Below are 17,881 nucleotides of genomic sequence, written 5' to 3'. Positions count from 1 at the left end.
TAAACAGAGGGCAAAATAATTCAAAACCAAATGATATCAATTCACTCCTACAACTCTTAAGTATAGTTCATTGCATGGTGGCTAAATTGCCATTCGATCAATAGATCTCTACCAAATTTTTCCAAGATAACTTCTCCTGAGGATAAGCAAATTTAACTTGAAACATTTCATGAAATGGAAAATTTGACAGACTTCAAACCACATCCCTGTTTCATAATTTAACCATATCCATAAGGCAATCTTATCATACTCATAACAATGCCCACTCAACCCTCCTTTCTGAATATTGCAACATAATGCAGCCCCAATGTTTCACATCTCTTATCTCATTTCCCAAAACAGTGCACCAATCGCCATTTCCATTATCTGCTGACCCTCCAAATATAAGAAAATTAAAAGAATACCATGGAACTGCTGTATAAGCATAACACCACCTTTACTCTTTCAGGAACTTGAGCATAGTAACAGAAAATGCAACAATCAATTACTACAAGCATCTGACCTCAATGCTTTTGTCCAAATTCTACGCCCACAGAACAGAGAAAGTTTCTTTCCATTTCTTCATATGAAACAATAGGGAGACAGTTGGAAAGCACATTATTACTATAAATTATGACATGCTGAATATGTCTCCTTATGGTTCTGAGTCCTTACATACATACAATAAACAGGATCACACAAATCCAAACCAGGTCTTAAAGGAGGTCCATAGCACCTAATTGCTCTGAACACTGTACTTGAGTCTCCCTTCAAAGCCATGGAGGTTTTTTCATGTCCAAAAAGAATGCTTCAACTTGATGGTGAGGACTGATTTCAAACTTTAGACCATCCCACATCCTACAGCTGCATCCTCTTAATTCCATTTACAACTTCAGACCATCCACATCCTACAGCTGCATCCTCTTAATTCCACTCACTGCCATACACAAGTTAAGGGTAGTCACGTCGCTCCAATTCTTTCAAGTGCAGTACTTAGGCAAGATGAGGCATATACTATAGCTTCAGGTAGCATTAAGATACTAGAAGCAACCCACAATTAGAATACCACAGCCTTCTATAGCCTTAGCGGAACCATCTAATTAATCAGCGAAATAGCATGGAATACAAAAAAGTTATCAATATGCATGCATGTAACCGGAAAACATGAAAAACCTGGTTGCATGCCCTAATAGTATGATCCAGACCCGCTACTTCCCATGTAGCTGCTACCACCAATACCACGTCCAGGATAGACAGACGAGTAAGAGCTGCCACCAACCTACAATTCATATACAAGAGAATGCTTCACAATTACATGTAAAAAAAAATCACATAATTGAGCTCGACATTTAGAAACGTACATCACTTCCTCGTGACATGTAATCCCCACCAAAGTTTGACGAGTACATACGACCAACATCACTGCCACCATAAGAACCTGCAAGGAGAACAGCATACATACCATAATTAATGAACCATTAAGGGTAACAGTATTAATAGAAAAATTTCTTCATACTGAAGTGTGAAAGCATACCTCCACTGTAACCCATACCCTGACGACTACTATATAGCCCATGAGAATCTTGACTAGACATAGAGCTTCGACTTCCCTCATATCCCATATCTGACCTTCCAAGCCTACCAAACACAAGCGACGGGAAATTAAAACTAGTGATCTTAAGAAACAAAAACACTGAAGAATCAAACCTTTCATACAACTGCATACCTGTCACTGTAAGCATCGGTGTAGCGGGAAGCACTGCTACCAAGATCATAGTCCAAACGAGCACGAGAGTGGCGCATTCCGGCCTCACTATATCGGGGAGGAACATCATCCTGTCATGCACAATCAATAGTCACTCACCGCTTTGGATATCAAATACAGTATAGAGAAGTTATCTGAACATAAAATTACACAGAAGATAGTTCATAAATTACCACTGAAGCATATGGGCGTTTGGACCCAGACATAGAATCATACTCACGCTCACGTCCCTCATGGTAAGATGGAGGTGCCCTTTCAAATCTTTCATTATACCCATCATCAACATAAGGTCTTCTTCCAGTAGATCTCGCTGTACCACCTCTAGGCATATCAGGGTAGCCAGATGGACGAGGAGGATAATCATCTCTGTAGGGGGCGCGTCTATCTGAAGTTGCTCTTGAATTATAATCTATAGCAGCAACCCTACTTCTGGAGCTAAGCTCCTCCCTGTGACTGTAATCCCTCTTCAAACCACTCTTGGGGTATGATGGAACTGCAGGTGCAAGACAATTAGGACAGACTGCATAAACAGAAAACAACCTAACAAATTAAAGTGCAACACATACCAGGTGGCCTCCTATCATAGGACCTTGGCAAGGGAGCAGCAGGCCTGGCCCTTTGAGGAACATCCATGACCAGTCTCCTCTCTCGCACGGTAACAGGCCTTCTGAAACTACGGTCGACGACAGGAGGAAGATGAGGAGGAATTCTGGGGGCACGAACAGGGATGGCACGTGGTAATGGGTGGCTCCAAGGATTCCTAGCCCTTCGAACTGACCCACGCCCAGGCCGGAAATCTCCTCTGGCAATATGTTTTCCTTTGCCTCTCTGAAGAGGTCTCGATAATCTGGACCTGACTTTAGCCTGAAACACAATGCTATTTAGCACAGATTAAGAGCAACATGCAGGAAACAAACACGATACCATGATTTGGAAAGCACCTTGCTTGCACCTTCACCCAATTCCTCATTGTTGATGCTTTTAGCACAAGTTACTGCTGCATCATGGGTATCAAATGTGACAAAACCAAAATCTTTTCTCCTGGCAGATGGCATATTACGGGCAAGCTCAACTTTCTCAATCTCTCCATATTTTTTGAGAAGTTCCTTGACATGTTCATCATCCCAAGAAGCAGAAAGACCATCCACAAACACAGTTTTAACCTATATTCATGTTTGTTACAGTTAATAACACATAAGAAATCCAATCTAACAAAAAATTAAAATAACTAAATGCATAAACCTCCAAATATAAATTGAAATTCAGCAGGTAATCAGATTGCATTTGTCGCAAGTCAACTGAACATGGAAGTTGGTAAAGTACATGTATAAGAAATCATATAAATAAGGCATCCAAGCCGCTGACTACATCTATAACCATACTTCAGCCATAATTCCAATGGTAATTGACACAGCATTAAACTATTCCTTTAAATGAAGACCCATGATAGTCAGGTTATATACCTGGGCCATGATCTCATCACCAGGGTCAATGAAAGAATCTGCAAAGGAAACCTTAGCTGGCCTATCCACTCCAAACGAAACATCCCTCTTCTGTAGACGCTTAAAAGCATCCATAGCATCAGATCTCGTGGAGAACTCTAAGAAGGCAAAACCCCGATTCATCCCTACATTGTTACTATCTTCAACCAGTGTCAAATCCTCAACATTTTCAAGGCCGTAATGCTTTAACCTCTCTTTCAACTGGAAGCAAATTACATTGAGTCAGAACTAATTTAGAAACAACCTCATTCTAAATTGTACTGCTGATCAAAAGTGACCAGTTTACTTACAGCTTCCTTTGTCCATGTCCTGCATATGTTACCTAAAAACAGGGTATCACTGTCTTGGCTTGGTGTCACACCACACTGCTTGCCACAAACCTGGAATTTGGGTTGTCAATAATATGCATGCGACATTATAGAGAAAAACTAGTTTTAGCAGCCACATTAGTATAAGTACCACTGGATTTTTCAGACTAGCACAAGCTCGCCTTGCTTGTTCCACCGTTGCAAAACGCAAGAATGCAAAACCTTTATTCTTCTTTGTTTGTGGATTCATCATAAGTCTGACTTCAGTAACCTCACCAACTTTACTGAAAACTTCCCTGAGGTCAGCCTCAGTAGCATTCTTATCCAATCCACCAACGAAAATTTCAAATTCCTTCCGCTTGCGCCTCTCTTTGAATACTTCGTGATGTTCTTCTTCCTCAGCATAACCCATCTCAGATTGCTCCTGCCCTACATGCTCATAATCTTCCTCATTTTCAATCTCTTCATGGATACTATCAAACTCCTCCTCGAACACATCACCATCTTCTTTACCAACATCCAATTCTTTAGGATCATCTTCCTCCAATTCACCTACATATTCACGAGTGTCTGGCTCAATTTCCTTGTCATCGTAATCAACACCACAGTACTCTCCAGGTTCATATTCAGGATCATTATCCTCCAAGTCTAACCGCTCATCTTTCTCATACTCATCTACGGACTCTTTAGAATCTCCATCCTCTGCCGGATAAAACAGGAAAGTCGCATCATCCAAAGGAAAGTCAACTAATGTGAACACAAAAATGATGCAGACGTTATGTCCCAGCCATGATAGTCAGTAACATTAGAACCATGGAAAAAATCTTATGGTAATCATCAGCAAATGATCCTCCTTATGTACACGCCACATGTAACAATTCTAGAACCTTCATTTTTCAATGCTACAGTATATAAAACTTTCAAATTAAATACTTTGTATCTAAAGTTTTTATCCACAATTCCATATACTGCTCTTCAGCCCATAGATGTAGAAATAAAATACACCTAGAATATCAGCTGTCACAGAGACTATACTCAGCCACTGCCTTCTTTCCAGAGCAAGAATATGCAACTGAGAGATGAAAAAAGGGGCATACCATTTAGCCTTTGTTACAAAAGTGCATTAAAACCTTATACTGATTAAGCCTATACAATGGAACATATAGGCAAAGTAGATAGGATCTGAGGATTAACTGATTTACTTTGTAAGTAGTGCCAGTAGAGGAATATGATAAACAAAGAAACGTGATGAAGAAGATCCTTCCATAATCAACACTACAACTCTAGGAATGGAGAAATCATGTCTGTCAATTGAAAATCAGGAAGATTCTGGGAACCATAGAATCAAAGGACAAAGAGAAGGGTAAAGTATAGAACCAGATGAATAAACAAGAAAATGGGTTGCATCTCGGTTTCTACTTTCTACATGCAAGCTTCATTTTCCTTTTGTCTATGAGTTATTTCAAGTAATAATAGAAATATTTTGCATCAAAAGTTGCTTATTGCACTGCAATTGTAAGTACTGAATACTACGGCTAGAACATGTAAGTATTTATTACGCTGCAATTGTAAATACTGGATAGATGGGAGGAATAAATACTAGTACAATTTAATCAAAAATATTTCCTTGGCATGCTCCTGCACTCCAAATAATGTCAAATTTACCCTACATATATCTTGCTCCAAATAAAGACGATACTATAAAATACACTGCCCCTTCTTATGGAAGGGTATGAAATTCATGAACCAAGATATAAGCAACCAATCATAACCTGGAACCCCGGTACTCCCTGTCTTCCCAATATACAATAACTAATCATCATCTTTATGAAATAAAGAAATAAATTTTTAAAAAACTCACTCACACTCCATGAACAGGGCTCATGTTTACTTTGCTTGAACATATATTGAAATGTTACATAATCGCATCATAATTTAACATCAAAAGAATTAGAAAAATCTGAAGAAGAAAAAAAAATAACAAAGAATCATCATATCACCTTCAAATACTACTCCATAAAACGTGTACAATCACAAACAAAACCAATCCCAGAAGGTCATCGTGCAGTATAACATAAATCTGAAAAAGAAAATAGGATATGGCTTACTCTTCACAGAGGTCAGTACGGTCTCTAGCGCAACTTTATCCTCAGCGCTGGCCTTCTGCTCCATCTCGCTTCCAGCAATCTCCTCCATTTTCACTTTTGGTTCCTCGGGCACGGCCTGCGCCTGAGCATTCTCCGCCGCCGCAGTCGCTCGTCCCCGCAGTGCTCTCTTGCTCCCCGGCCCCGGCGGAGTTTTCTTCGTCGATCTCGGTGGCATCCTTTTACCGATCAGAGTCGCAAGAATTTAATTGTAGCAACAAGAATATCCGGAATCGGCAATCGAAAAAAAAAAAAAAATTACTCGCAATTAGGATATCAGTACAGATTAAAAGGAAGTCGGTGGGAAGCGTATGCACAAAGGCAGAAAGGGATAAAGAGAAACCCTAGCAATTAAGATTGAGAAATTCTGTTTTTTCGTACGAGGAAGGCGACGACGGATAACTGGTGGGAAGTTGGGATCCTCTATGTACCGAGTACAGGGTGTTTTTAATCAGATGCCAGTCATCGTATCGTTTCTTGACACGTGGATATGTAATGCGTTTCATTGGTTTGAGAGGTGAGACAATATTACCGTGATCTGACTATCTTGGTTGTAGTGCCAACACACAGCAGACATTGATGCTGCCACGTCACTTACACCAAGTACTAGTACTACTTTTTCATTAATTAGAGCGTGTGGTATTATCATTCAATTTGAAAATATTTAGCTAATCATCTTTTGTAGGAATGATAATTAGAATTTGTAGTAATTTATAAATTGATTTTGTTTTAGTATTTTTGAGCATTTAAAAATATGAGAGAATGTTCGAAAACTTAATAAAAACAGGAAAGGAAGAAAGAAAGAAATTGGCCAAACTCCTTCATTTCATCGAAAAAATATTTGTACACATGATCCAAAATTCCAAATCCATATATAACCATCAATTTAACATCACTGAAAATTTGCGTACATATGGAATTATAAAATTTTGTGCAATTCCCGTTTCCAAATACTAATAGAGGAGAAATGTGCAATTTCCTCCAACCAGTAATATGTCACATAAAATAAATATTAACTACTGTACTATATTTTTCATTTATTATACTACATAGTTGGGTTGTATTTGTATAAGGTGAAAGGGGAATCTTAATACTAGTATTCTTATAGTTCTACAAAATAAGTCTGCACCTTAATATTCTTGCCACCAATGTCGTGAAAATTAGCCTTGTATATGCTTGAGTTGTTTTTAAATTATAATTGAGTTTAAAACTGTCGATTTGTTGATGCAAATTTTGATCCTTTAGCAATTGCATTGAAGTCTGAATATGTAGTATTTAACTTTATATTGGAAAAGCTTTGAAGATGGGAAAAGAGACATCACAGTTTCTGAAGAAGAATAGAGACTCCATGCTGAGGCTGTATGGCTAATCTAAACACAGGTGAATGGTGATATGCCGGCGAGAGAGAGCATCTAAACTTGGAGAGGATAAGTGAGAGAATGACCTTCAACTCAGCCATGGCGAAGTGTTGTCCTGCACATGTGCGGCTTCCATACCCGAAGGGCATATAAGCCTGTGGGATCTTGCAGGCCCCCGAAACTCCATTGCCAAATCTCTCCGGCTTGAAGTGATGCGCGTCCGAGCCCCACAGCACCTGGTCCTGGTGCATCCTAGGTATAGGGACCTGGATGTTCGCCCCCCTTGGTATGTTGAGCCCCTTGAAATGGATATCTTGCAGGGCTTCTCTCACCACATAGGCTACCGGTGGGTATAGCCGCAGTGTCTCTTGAATCACCATAGTCAGCTGCAATAATGGAATCACAATTCACAATTCATTGAAGCATAAGAGCATCATGGATGGACAGACAGACTGAGAAATGTACCACTTTCATGCTGCGGAGCATGTCTGCTGTGGGCATGCCCATACCACAGATTTCAAGCACCTCTTCACGGGCACGAGCTTGCCAATCTGGATGGGCGGCGAGCATCATCAAGCACCATGATGCCGAGATTGATGTAGTCTCGTGGCCAGCAAGATAGATGTTCTTGCAGTTATCAACAATAAATTTACTTGGAGTCATATCTGCAGGTATGTTATTGCTATCATCTCCTTCATTCTCAGCTGCAGCAAGTAGCAGCTGCAGAAGGTCTTTCTTATCATTATCATCATCGCTACTGCGACTTTTGACAGCACCCAGTATCATCGAGTCAATTTCTCGCTCCAACCTCCATAACTCTCTGTTGTGCTTAGTCGGGAGGTGCCTGTTAATCGCTGTTTCATCATTCACCATGCAACGTAAATAGGGGAGTCGACATAACAAGAAGGTGTGTACCTCATTCCCGGAACTCCAATGCTCCCTTTTGACATCACTCGTTGAAGTGATTGAAGTTTACTGAATATCTTTTCCCCTTCCACATAGCTTCTTCCAAAGCATGCTCTTGATATAATATCAGCTGACAAGCTTCTAAAATCCTCATCTACCATGATTTCCACCTTCCCACCTGAATCCTCCGTTTTCTTCTCCCAAGTTTTCAACATCGCTTCTGTGGATTCAACCATCAAGCTCACCATACCCTAACACCACAAAACAATAAAATCAGCAATATAGTTTGCTTTCCAATTAGTCTAATCGAAGGCTTTTTGCACCTTGACTCTCTCTAAATAAAATTCAGGTGCAATGATCTTCCTCTGATGCGCCCAATAAGGGCCATTGGACGAGAGGATGCCCCTACCAAGTAGAGGGCCGCGTTCTGTTGATAAATACGAAGGCTTGCCAAGGTTCAAAGAGGTGCAGAGGCTCATCTCCTTCACCATCTCTGCATCAGTAATGCAGAGCAGCTGTATGGCGCCGGTAGAATACAAAAATGTAGATCCTGCAATAGTAAGTTTTAGCAAAGCACATTTGATCATATAGCTCAATACCCATAATAGTACATCAGTAATCAGCAATTACTAAGTATCATAGAAAGTAACTCAACATGTAACAACCGGTAAATCGACATTTCAGTTAAAGAAGATCAAAATTGATGCTAGTTTGCTACTGCAGCTTCACGGTTGCGATTATTAGGGACATAACAGAAAAGTGAGGAATTAAAACAAAACCGTATTCATTTCTCCACTGCTCGAGATGGGGGAAAACGACGGGGAACCAATCATGAACCATTTTCTGTGCAGATTTTTTCTCCATCGGTTTCTGAGATTCGGCAATTCGTTTTATTTCAGGTATGTTGCCGTACAAATTAGAAGGAACGGGCCCTCTGATCCCTTGCTTCACGATTGCAGATCTCAATCTCCTTGGTCTCGCGATTGCAGCGTCGAAGATTCTTAAAATCAGTATAAACAAAGCTCCGACAACTAGAGAAACCAGCAACTGTGCCGCAATGACCATCATTTTCTCCATTGTCGCGTGATTGAAGAAACTGTAAAGCGTGGAATATCTACAGACTACATTTCAACTAAATACCCTTTCTAAATTAAAATTGCTATTATGCAATACCGGAAATGAAATTTGATAACCAATTAACCATCAAACGAACCATTTTTTATTATATACTACCTTGCTATTCTTTGAGAAGTGGCAGACTGGCCCACCCACATAATTAAAACCTGATTGCCATTTTCAGTGACAAGTTGATATTTTTTATTTAGAGTGAATTATATATTTAGGACTTATACTTATCACGACGCACGTTTGCGGTCCCTATACTTATAAAATATTATTTGCGGTCTCTATACTTGTATTTATGCATGTTTTAAAGTTCTTTTCTTTTTTTGACATTTTTAGGACAAAAATACCCCCAAATAAATGAAGGGCAAATTTATATATTATACTATTTTCTCTCCTTTTCTTTCTTCTTCATATTTCTCTTTCTTCTTTTTGTAAATGACTTGTATAATTACAACAAAAATTGAGATGAGACATATTTGAAGAAGGAAATTAGACAAATCAAATGTTCAGCTAAGAAGTTTATTTTACATTATTTTGTTAGAATTGCGAAGAGAAATTTCTGATGTGAGAACCCACATAAGTCGCGGGCGCTGCGCACTTGCTAAATACACACAACCAAAATTACCATAATTTCATACATTCCATTTATCGCTTATTATTCCTCATTTTACGATTGATTAGATTCAAATATTCACTTGTTGAAATTCGTCGTTCAAATTTTTAATCTTTTATTTACGGGATCATTAATTATAATACTCCACATTTGAAGCATAATCACAAATACTCTAGTGTGATGAAGAAAAATGACGTGAAAATATAAAATTTATCATCATATGATTAAATTTCTCAAACAATTTAACATAATACAAGGAAAGAAGATTAACAAACCCATAATTTTAGTTCTAATTTTATTATAGACAAAGGAAAAAGAAAGAAGGAGGATGAAAGAGAGAAAATAGTGTATAAATTTTTTCTTTGGGGGTATTTTTGTCCAAAAAAGATCAAAAAGTGAAAAGAACCTTAAAACGTGCATAAGTACAAGTATAAGGACCGCAAATGATATTTTGTAAGTATAGGGACCGCAAACGTTCGTCGTGATAAGTATAGGTTCTAAATATGTAATTCACTCTTTTATTTATTTAAAATAAATTGATATCCTTATTTCACGGAAATGCCCTCTACTCTAGAGATGGGCTCAAGGGTATAGAATACAGTCTCTCCTTAATTCTTGATGCAAGTTTCAATGCCATCTTCAATTATTAGGCTCGTTCGGTGTTTGCTAAATCGATAGAATTGTTGTGAGAACATATGAATAATGATGGTTCAGTGTTCTCAATTTTTTTATGCATAGCCCTCGATATGGCCAAGGGCCCGCACTGTTGGCCATGTCTTTCGACGTATATAATTATAACCACCTACTTGATATTTGAAAACTGCTCCGCTACGGTGCATCGATAATTGTGTGTCAGATTTACCAATTTGCTCCGTGAAATTTGACATTTTAGTGTTGGCGTGGCTATAGGGTTTGGGCAGTCGGTGGAAATTGTGCGAAATGACAGGAGCAATATTAGTCAATCACGCCTATAATAGTAGTCAACCCAACTCATCACATCAAATTCTGACACTCAATTCTTGTACACCAATCAATGCAATTGACTTTCATTATTGTGGGGTCATCAACATTTAAATATGACCACATTTATTTCTTCCAAGTGGAAATATGGAAGACCGAAAAGGCCCTTATCCTTCTCGGAAGATTTCAAAATTGATAATTTCTGCACTCAATAGTGCGGGCCGATGAGCATCTATAGGGCTGGCCATAATTAAATCAAAGTCACTGAACACCCATTATTGGACAGAAATGAGTCAAATCTGCCTATCTGAGAAAGTTACTGAATACCCTTATTGGATAGAAACTAGTATATTCCCCGCGCGTTGCGCAGCTGACAAAATTCGTAGTAAATCATATTATTCATGCGAGATATGAATAAAGGAAATTATTTAACACACTCCGTGCCCAAAAGTTTGTACCAACTTAATTGGGACAAAGGGAGTACAATATTTAAGAATACATATTTTCTTATAAATTTATAAGAAAAACATACTCTCTCTAGTTAAGAGACTAAGGAGATTATTTTAAGATTTCATACCAAAAAGTTATGTACCAACTTAATTTGTACAAACAGAGTACAATACTTAAGAGAATCTAAAGTGTTAGTGCATCCCCCAGCGCGTTGCGCAGCTGACGACAGTCGTAGTTAATTACGTATTCATTTAATTACAATTGTAATTAGTTACTGAGTTGTCAATAGAGAATACATATGTATAAAATATTGAATACATTTTTAAATATATATGTATATCCCTATAATTACGTTTGGTTTCGATCAAAATAAAATCTAAATTATCCCTATTGAAAATATGAGATGCACTTCATTATTGCGTATAATCTTAATATATTATTTAACAACCCAAGTGCAAATGAAAGTAAATCTTATACATAATAATTGTGAAAACTTAGAGGTAATATTGTATTTCTTTATCCATTCTCCCTCAGCCACTAAATCAATACAATTTTAAACTCTTCATTAATTATTTTCTTAAATACACTACAAAAAATTCAAATCCTTTTAACCTACCAACCCATAAAGGCAATAATCAACTTATACTAAAATCAAACAAAATACTTTAGCAATAATACACCTCTCAAGTTATATTACCCTCTTAATAATTCCTCACAAAATTAAAACCATGATTCACAACTTTCCACACTAACGAAAAAAATAAATAAATAGTACAATATAACGACTCTAAGAATAAAAATCAAAGTAGAAACCTAGCTTCAATAGATATGCAAATAATAATAGACAAACACCAATAACATAATATCAGTTTAACAAATACATTTATAATGAACAGAAAATAAAAGAAAAGCAGATATATATTAAACATTAAATATCAACAAATAAATCCTATTGTATAAAATAAAATATAATAGCCATTAACATTGAGCCATTAACATGTCTGAGTATTTTGAGTCATTGAGCCATTAACATGGTTTTAAGAAGCTTTGCACAAAACCTAAATAAAAGGCAAATATATACACTGAGCCATTAACATGTCCAATATAAATAAACCATTGATTATTGACAAAAAAAAGATTAAAACACATTTTCATCAACTGATTTTAATTTTTCAATCTTACCTACATATTTATTAAACTACACATTAACCCAACAACACTATTAATAATTTACCATTATAAATTACATAATATAATAGAATTTTTTAATAATTTGTTTATATATATTTAATAAAAAATTACATTAACTTGAGAATTAAAATATATTTTAAAATATTGCAATAATATATAGACATAAATAAAAATAGATTTAAACATCGAAAAGCACTCATTGTACATACTATAGCATTTAAATTGAACTAATCCATTTGATTAACTTGATCAAGTTCAATTTTCAATAATCAATATACGACCAATTAATTTAATAATCAATTTCATGAAATATTTAAGCCCAATTTATTCGGTCCATCTCCATTGAATTTAAGCCCACTTTTATTTATAGTAAAACAAACATATAAACAATAACCTAGAACATAGAGTATTCCATAAAATGTGCACAGTGAGAGCGGCGCCTCAATCTATTCTTATTCCAGCCTAATATTACGAATCATACAAAATAAATAATTAATACTAATAATTTATATAAAATAAAATAAATATCTGTAAACTTTTTAACTAAATAATTGATAAAACAGTCTATCTCCTAAAACAAAATAAATATTCCACATGATAACATAATACATATATGATTCATTAATTATCCTATCTCAAATCTAATAACAAATACATATATGATAGTATTTAGCTAACCCAGCCCACTAACTATATTCTACTACTAATTTAAACCTAATATTTTCTTTATGCAGCGCCGCTATCTTCTTGCTCCTTCTATGTTTTTTCGTTTTCTTCTCTAGCTTGGCATCTCAAAATTTTCTTTCCAAGTTCTTCAACCATCAACAACTCTCCATAAATCAGGTAAATCCTTGCTTCCATTCAAAAATACAAAAGCATGAAGGAGCAAAGTGCAATTTTCAGTAATTTTAAAATTAGAAAGAAGAAATTGTAGAGAGAGAAAAAAAAGTTACTCTAAAATGTAGAAGAGAAATAAGAACCTTGGATTGAGAGATTAAAAAAGGCACTGCTCCTTTTTTTGGGGAAGGGGGGGAACCCCTCTTCTTTTAGGGGAAAACCTACTCTTTTTTTAGGAGGAAAATCCTTATTATGTAGAAGTTTGCTTATTTTTTTTTGTAAAACTTTGTCATGTATATATTCAAAAGTTGATGTGATGTTTGTTTGATTGTAAGTTTTATGCTTTAAAACAATGTTATACACTATTTACCAATGGTTTTAATGCATAAAAATACTTTTGGCAGATTATAATTATTTTATCTCCTAGTCAATTAACAATTACAATTTTAATATTAAAAAAAGAATGAACACATCATATTTATTGTTATAAGATAACTTTCCCTTATTTAATGAAGAGTCTCTTTTAAAAGTTATAGAATAGATTATTAGAATCTCTTTTAACCCGAAAATTTTATTTTTGATAAATGATTAATAAAATATTGTAAAAATCTGTGTCATTTTAAAATTCATATTTTAAAAAAATAAAAAAGGATAATCTTTTTTATACAATTACATATGCATAGCAATTTTGATATTGTAAGAGTATTACAAAATGATATTAATAAAATATAAGTAATTCATGTATAAACTTTGTATAAATTATAGATACAATTAATTTGAGTATCACTTGCTATCTTTTCTCATGATAGCGTTTGTATTTGATAAGGCTAATTTCATGCATCGATTATATGTGAAAAACGTTATAATTTGCTGGGTCTAACACGTTTCCTAAGCCAGGTGTGTGAAGAAAAATCGCTAGATCGAGGAAGTGTTGAAGGAGATGGTCTAGCGAAGGAAAGGAACGAAGTGAGCAGGATTTAAAAGAAAAGAAGGCGTGACGGAGGAGTCAATAGCTGAGGGCAACAAAGTCTTATATACCTCGCTGGGCCCCACTCCAACGCCTATATATAGAAGAGCATGCAACGCACATCATATCACTTTTTCACTCTCTTCTTAGCTCACACACATTACACACACTTGGGAATGGGAGATCTGGGGTAGTCGGGTACGAAGGGTTACTTTCTTAGAAGTTTCGCGTTTGCAACACCGTCCGAGTATGGACGAAGATACAATTTCTCTTAATTTCAGTTGTTTACTCGTTTTTGCTATCGAACTTCACTTTTGGGAGTCGACCTGGTTGTTGATGATACTTATTATCTTTTCGTTTTGTTGATTTGCGTTTAGTAGTTGAATTTCAAGTTGATTTACGTAGATCTCTCTGTTGGAAGTTTATTTTTACAAGTATTATGTCGATCTCTGTTTTATTTTGATATTGTGGTGTTGATATGGGAATTTGATGATAGATCTGTGGTTTATTGACTGTTTGGATATTGTTGTTCGAATCTGAAGTGATGAAGTGTTTCTGTTGGTTGGAGTTTGTGTTGGACGCTTGGATCCGGAGTGGATTTAGCGTCTGAGGTTGAATTCGAAGTGAGAAAAGAAAGTTGTTAGATGGATTTGAGTTTTCTTCTTGTTTTCTGTTTTGCTTCGTGTCACGACCGTAGCTGATTAAGGATAATCTAGCTCGGGGTACCGTGACGGGGGGGGGGGGGGGGAATAGAAGAAGAGGGGGAAAGAAGTGGGGGAAATGAGAAGAATAAAAGCCAAACGATACTTTAATATTCAAGATGAAATGAAGGAAACAGTACTTAACACAAGATACGCACGATCATGCAGACTCGAGCGGTTGTTCGTACATATTTAAATTAACGAGGTCTTTAAACAAAATAGAATATATCAGAGTCTTAGATAAAAGAAACGTTGCCTTTAAAAAGGCACCGCGGAAGCAAAAGAACTCGGCTCCATGTATGGAGACATGAGCCTCCGAGAGTTTATTCTTGGAGGATCAACAGCACTCACTTCACCCCGCCACCGCTCAACCTGCACATTTAGAAATACATGCAGCGCTGAGTACAAAAAGTACTCAGTGAACACATTGCCGAAATATACACATATACATTTAAAAAAAAAATATTGTCAAGCCATTATCACAGTAACACTCGGGGTTTTATTTAAAAGATCCGAGCTTACTAAAAATATTCACATTGGGCCCTTTTCCTGTACTTAGCCATATCTGATCATCTTGTACCGTAGAGATGGTGTTCTCTCACGGTCACATCAACATTTTTGTGCCGGGAAGGTGGCCACCTTCCTCGGTCACTAGACCTGCCCTCTGGCCATAGGTCTCCTGTGTACACTAGTCCAAGTAGGGACACCACCCTCACTTGAACCCGAATTCGATTCACAAATCACTTGGCCTCACGCCAAAGTAAACAACAGATAGGCATCATACAAAACATTTATGGCAAGACAACATCATTTGAAAATGAGCGACGAACATAAGTTCGAGTTTTCAAAATCATTTGAAAATAACTTTATTTTTATCCACATTAGTATGTAGGATAGAAAAGTTCACCTCGTACGCTTCCCGAGATTTTTAGGCGTTAAATCCTTGCTTCTCGGTGTTACACTCCTCGCGAGTTCTCCCCCCCTTTTTTTTTTTGAAAAAAAATAAATAAATCGGGCTCTTAAATTTTTTAAAAAATGTAGAAATTTGAGAATGCACCTAACACCATATGTTCCTTCTATTAAATTCCACATCATAATAATTTGGCATATGTCCAATTCACGTATTTAAGCTAGATTTTCACTAAGAGAAACTATACTTATTTAATTAATATGCATAAAAGTTTAGTTGTACTCAACACATGCCTTTTTCCAAAAAAAAAAACTAAAACCCTTTCGTTAAGAGCTATTAAATTGTAGCCTAATTAAATAAGTTTACGGAAGAGTTTCTGGGATCATTTCACTACAACCAACTTATTCCATATTTTATTACTTCAAGGGCCAAGACAAATAAATAAAAGAGACCCATATAAAAAGGCTTTCCCTTTCCTCCTTCATCACTAAATCCCTAAATCACTCCACAAAATGGAACGACTCCCTCTTCATCTCACATCCGCCGCCGTCACTTCCAGCACTGCAGTCCGCCGCCGTCGCCGGCGGAGGCTTCTCCCCCTCTCTCTCTCCTCTCTTCTCTCCTTCTCGGCCTACTCCACACCGCCGCCGTCTCCACAGCGAGAACGGCGATGCATCGCCACCACCGCACGCAGCCACAACTACCGCCGTCATCTCCAGATCTCCCTCTCGTTCAGGTCAGCCGCCGTCACGGAGGCTGCTGTCGCGTCGCGCAGCCCCATCCACCGTCGCCTTCCCCTCCGAATGCATTGCTGCCGCCGCTGTGCATGCACAAGCGGCGGCCCTGACATCTCCTCCACGCCGTTACTACACCGCCGGCCAGCCTCCCCACACTCTGCTATTACTGACACCCTTCTCCGACAACACCACAACCACCCTCTACTTTCCAAATCAGTAAGAACTTTATCCTAGGTGTTCTAGATTTTTACTTTATTAATTTAGGTGTAAAGTTCTTGTTGTTTAAAACATGTAGGTGGATGAAAGTTGTGATTTTGGTGGTTGATTCGGGGATATGGAACTATTTATATTGACGGCGGAGTGCCGAAGCTCTCTGCCGAAGGTCAGGCAGGTTCATCTCCTAAGATAAGTGCATTTACTGTCTTATGTCAGCTCTTCTATTTCATTAGCATAGAGAAGTATTGTTCTTAGCATGCTACTTGTGGATCTTGGTGATAGCTCATGTGATATTGATGTTGCCTAGTGCATCTACAGAAGTTCTAATCTTGAGTATGAATGTATGTATGTGCATGAGAGGGGGTGAAAAGGACTTTGGGCTTACCTTGGTCGGTGAAAGGTGCGTTGAGTTGTACGGCTTGACTAGGCTTGAATATCTGAGCACTCTCTCTCTTTTATTCCTTGTACCTCCTGAGATTTGTTGCTATGTGGAAAGTTGTATATTTGATAGTGATGGGTGGTTTGAAAATGAAGTTGGGGTTTATATACTTGCTAAATTTGAGCAAGTAGCAGGCCTCTTAAATGATCGCATCTCAGTCAAGATTTATTTGTTTTATCACCTATCTCACAATGGCAATTAGTATCTCTGCCAATATTTGGGTATTGTCTATGGCAATTATACTCTTCATTAATTGTGTTGTCAGAAGTGTATATCCCCATTTGCAAATCCTACGGTCCAGGTATTCCATGTATTTGGTGGAATAACACGAGTCATTGATCTTTTACCATTGCATTAAATTACCCACTTGGTATGATCCTTCAGAGGATTTCGATTTGATGTGGGAATGAATCCCAGCCCTTCATCAAGTAAAGTATTTTTTTTTTTTTTTTTTTACTCCATTCTGGAATCCGGATTTGGGTTTGATCTTCTATCAAATCTATTAAAGATTTTTATTACTATTTTACTTATCTTACCCCTTCCAGTTCCTATTGTAGGAACAACTCTTGGCAAGAGTCAGTGATGGTCTCTCGTCAACCTACCAAATTTCCTTGCCAAAATATACTTCAATTATGGAACGGTTGTCGAGGGTAGCATGTCTCAAATCTAATGTAATAGAATAGGATTTTGGTATTAGGCTTTTGTCGAGCTTCTCGCGTATGTACTAGACAAACTTTCATTTGGATTTAGTATATTTACATATATTATTCTCA

At 37.1% G+C, this 17,881-nt stretch overlaps 2 protein-coding genes and 2 long non-coding RNA genes across 6 annotated transcripts; 2 read left to right on the top strand and 2 right to left on the bottom strand.

The window, feature by feature from the left end:
• Window positions 1–419: 419 nt before the first annotated feature.
• LOC125192955 (uncharacterized) lies at window positions 420–6,066 on the bottom strand. Of its 3 annotated transcripts, none has more exons than XM_089070142.1 (13): window positions 5,961–6,066; window positions 5,663–5,877; window positions 3,706–4,301; window positions 3,537–3,626; window positions 3,208–3,447; window positions 2,686–2,907; window positions 2,311–2,608; window positions 1,918–2,237; window positions 1,706–1,815; window positions 1,514–1,617; window positions 1,341–1,417; window positions 1,153–1,258; window positions 420–916 (listed from the first exon to the last, which is right to left on the bottom strand). In XM_089070142.1, exons 2-12 carry the CDS (start codon window positions 5,874–5,876, stop codon window positions 1,166–1,168), a joined length of 2,364 nt encoding a protein of 787 aa, XP_088926268.1. In that variant the 5' UTR covers window position 5,877; window positions 5,961–6,066; the 3' UTR covers window positions 420–916; window positions 1,153–1,165. The 3 variants fall into 3 exon arrangements, with proteins under 3 accessions (XP_088926268.1, XP_088926269.1, XP_047946598.2); XM_089070143.1 differs by having other exon boundaries at window positions 5,982–5,999; XM_048090641.2 differs by lacking the exon at window positions 5,961–6,066 and having other exon boundaries at window positions 3,706–4,256.
• Window positions 6,067–6,951: 885 nt separating this feature from the next.
• Window positions 6,952–9,139, bottom strand: LOC125193712 (cytochrome P450 714C2-like). Its single transcript, XM_048091578.2, has 5 exons — window positions 8,742–9,139; window positions 8,286–8,512; window positions 7,972–8,213; window positions 7,522–7,900; window positions 6,952–7,442 (listed from the first exon to the last, which is right to left on the bottom strand). The coding sequence occupies exons 1-5, from the start codon at window positions 9,037–9,039 to the stop codon at window positions 7,017–7,019; spliced, it is 1,572 nt and encodes a 523-aa protein (XP_047947535.1). The 5' UTR covers window positions 9,040–9,139; the 3' UTR covers window positions 6,952–7,016.
• A 3,797-nt stretch (window positions 9,140–12,936) lies between these two features.
• On the top strand, window positions 12,937–14,509 carry LOC148929362 (uncharacterized). Its single transcript, XR_016137641.1, has 2 exons — window positions 12,937–13,144; window positions 14,036–14,509. It is a non-coding gene; the product is annotated as an uncharacterized LOC148929362 (long non-coding RNA).
• A 1,707-nt stretch (window positions 14,510–16,216) lies between these two features.
• On the top strand, window positions 16,217–17,881 carry LOC125195315 (uncharacterized). Its single transcript, XR_016128783.1, has 2 exons — window positions 16,217–16,669; window positions 16,749–17,881. It is a non-coding gene; the product is annotated as an uncharacterized LOC125195315 (long non-coding RNA).

Source organism: Salvia hispanica, chromosome 4 (assembly GCF_029641045.1).
Source record: "Salvia hispanica isolate PSC_SH4W2 chromosome 4, Shi_PSC_v1, whole genome shotgun sequence".
NCBI classification, from domain to species: Eukaryota; Viridiplantae; Streptophyta; class Magnoliopsida; order Lamiales; family Lamiaceae; genus Salvia; species Salvia hispanica.
Note: the sequence above shows the minus strand (reverse complement) of the source record. Positions and strands in the feature narration are given on the sequence as shown.

Coding starts and splice junctions, on each gene's coding strand:
- LOC125192955 (XM_089070142.1), bottom strand. CDS start 5,876: ATGCCACCGAGATCGACGAAGAAAACTCCGCCGGGGCCGGGGAGCAAG. Junction 3,448..3,536: donor GGACATGGACAAAGGAAGCT/GTAAGTAAACTG, acceptor ATTTGCTTCCAG/TTGAAAGAGAGGTTAAAGCA. Junction 2,908..3,207: donor GTGATGAGATCATGGCCCAG/GTATATAACCTG, acceptor ACATGAATATAG/GTTAAAACTGTGTTTGTGGA.
- LOC125193712 (XM_048091578.2), bottom strand. CDS start 9,039: ATGGAGAAAATGATGGTCATTGCGGCACAGTTGCTGGTTTCTCTAGTT. Junction 8,214..8,285: donor TTTATTTAGAGAGAGTCAAG/GTGCAAAAAGCC, acceptor TTGTGGTGTTAG/GGTATGGTGAGCTTGATGGT. Junction 7,901..7,971: donor ATTGGAGTTCCGGGAATGAG/GTACACACCTTC, acceptor AGCGATTAACAG/GCACCTCCCGACTAAGCACA.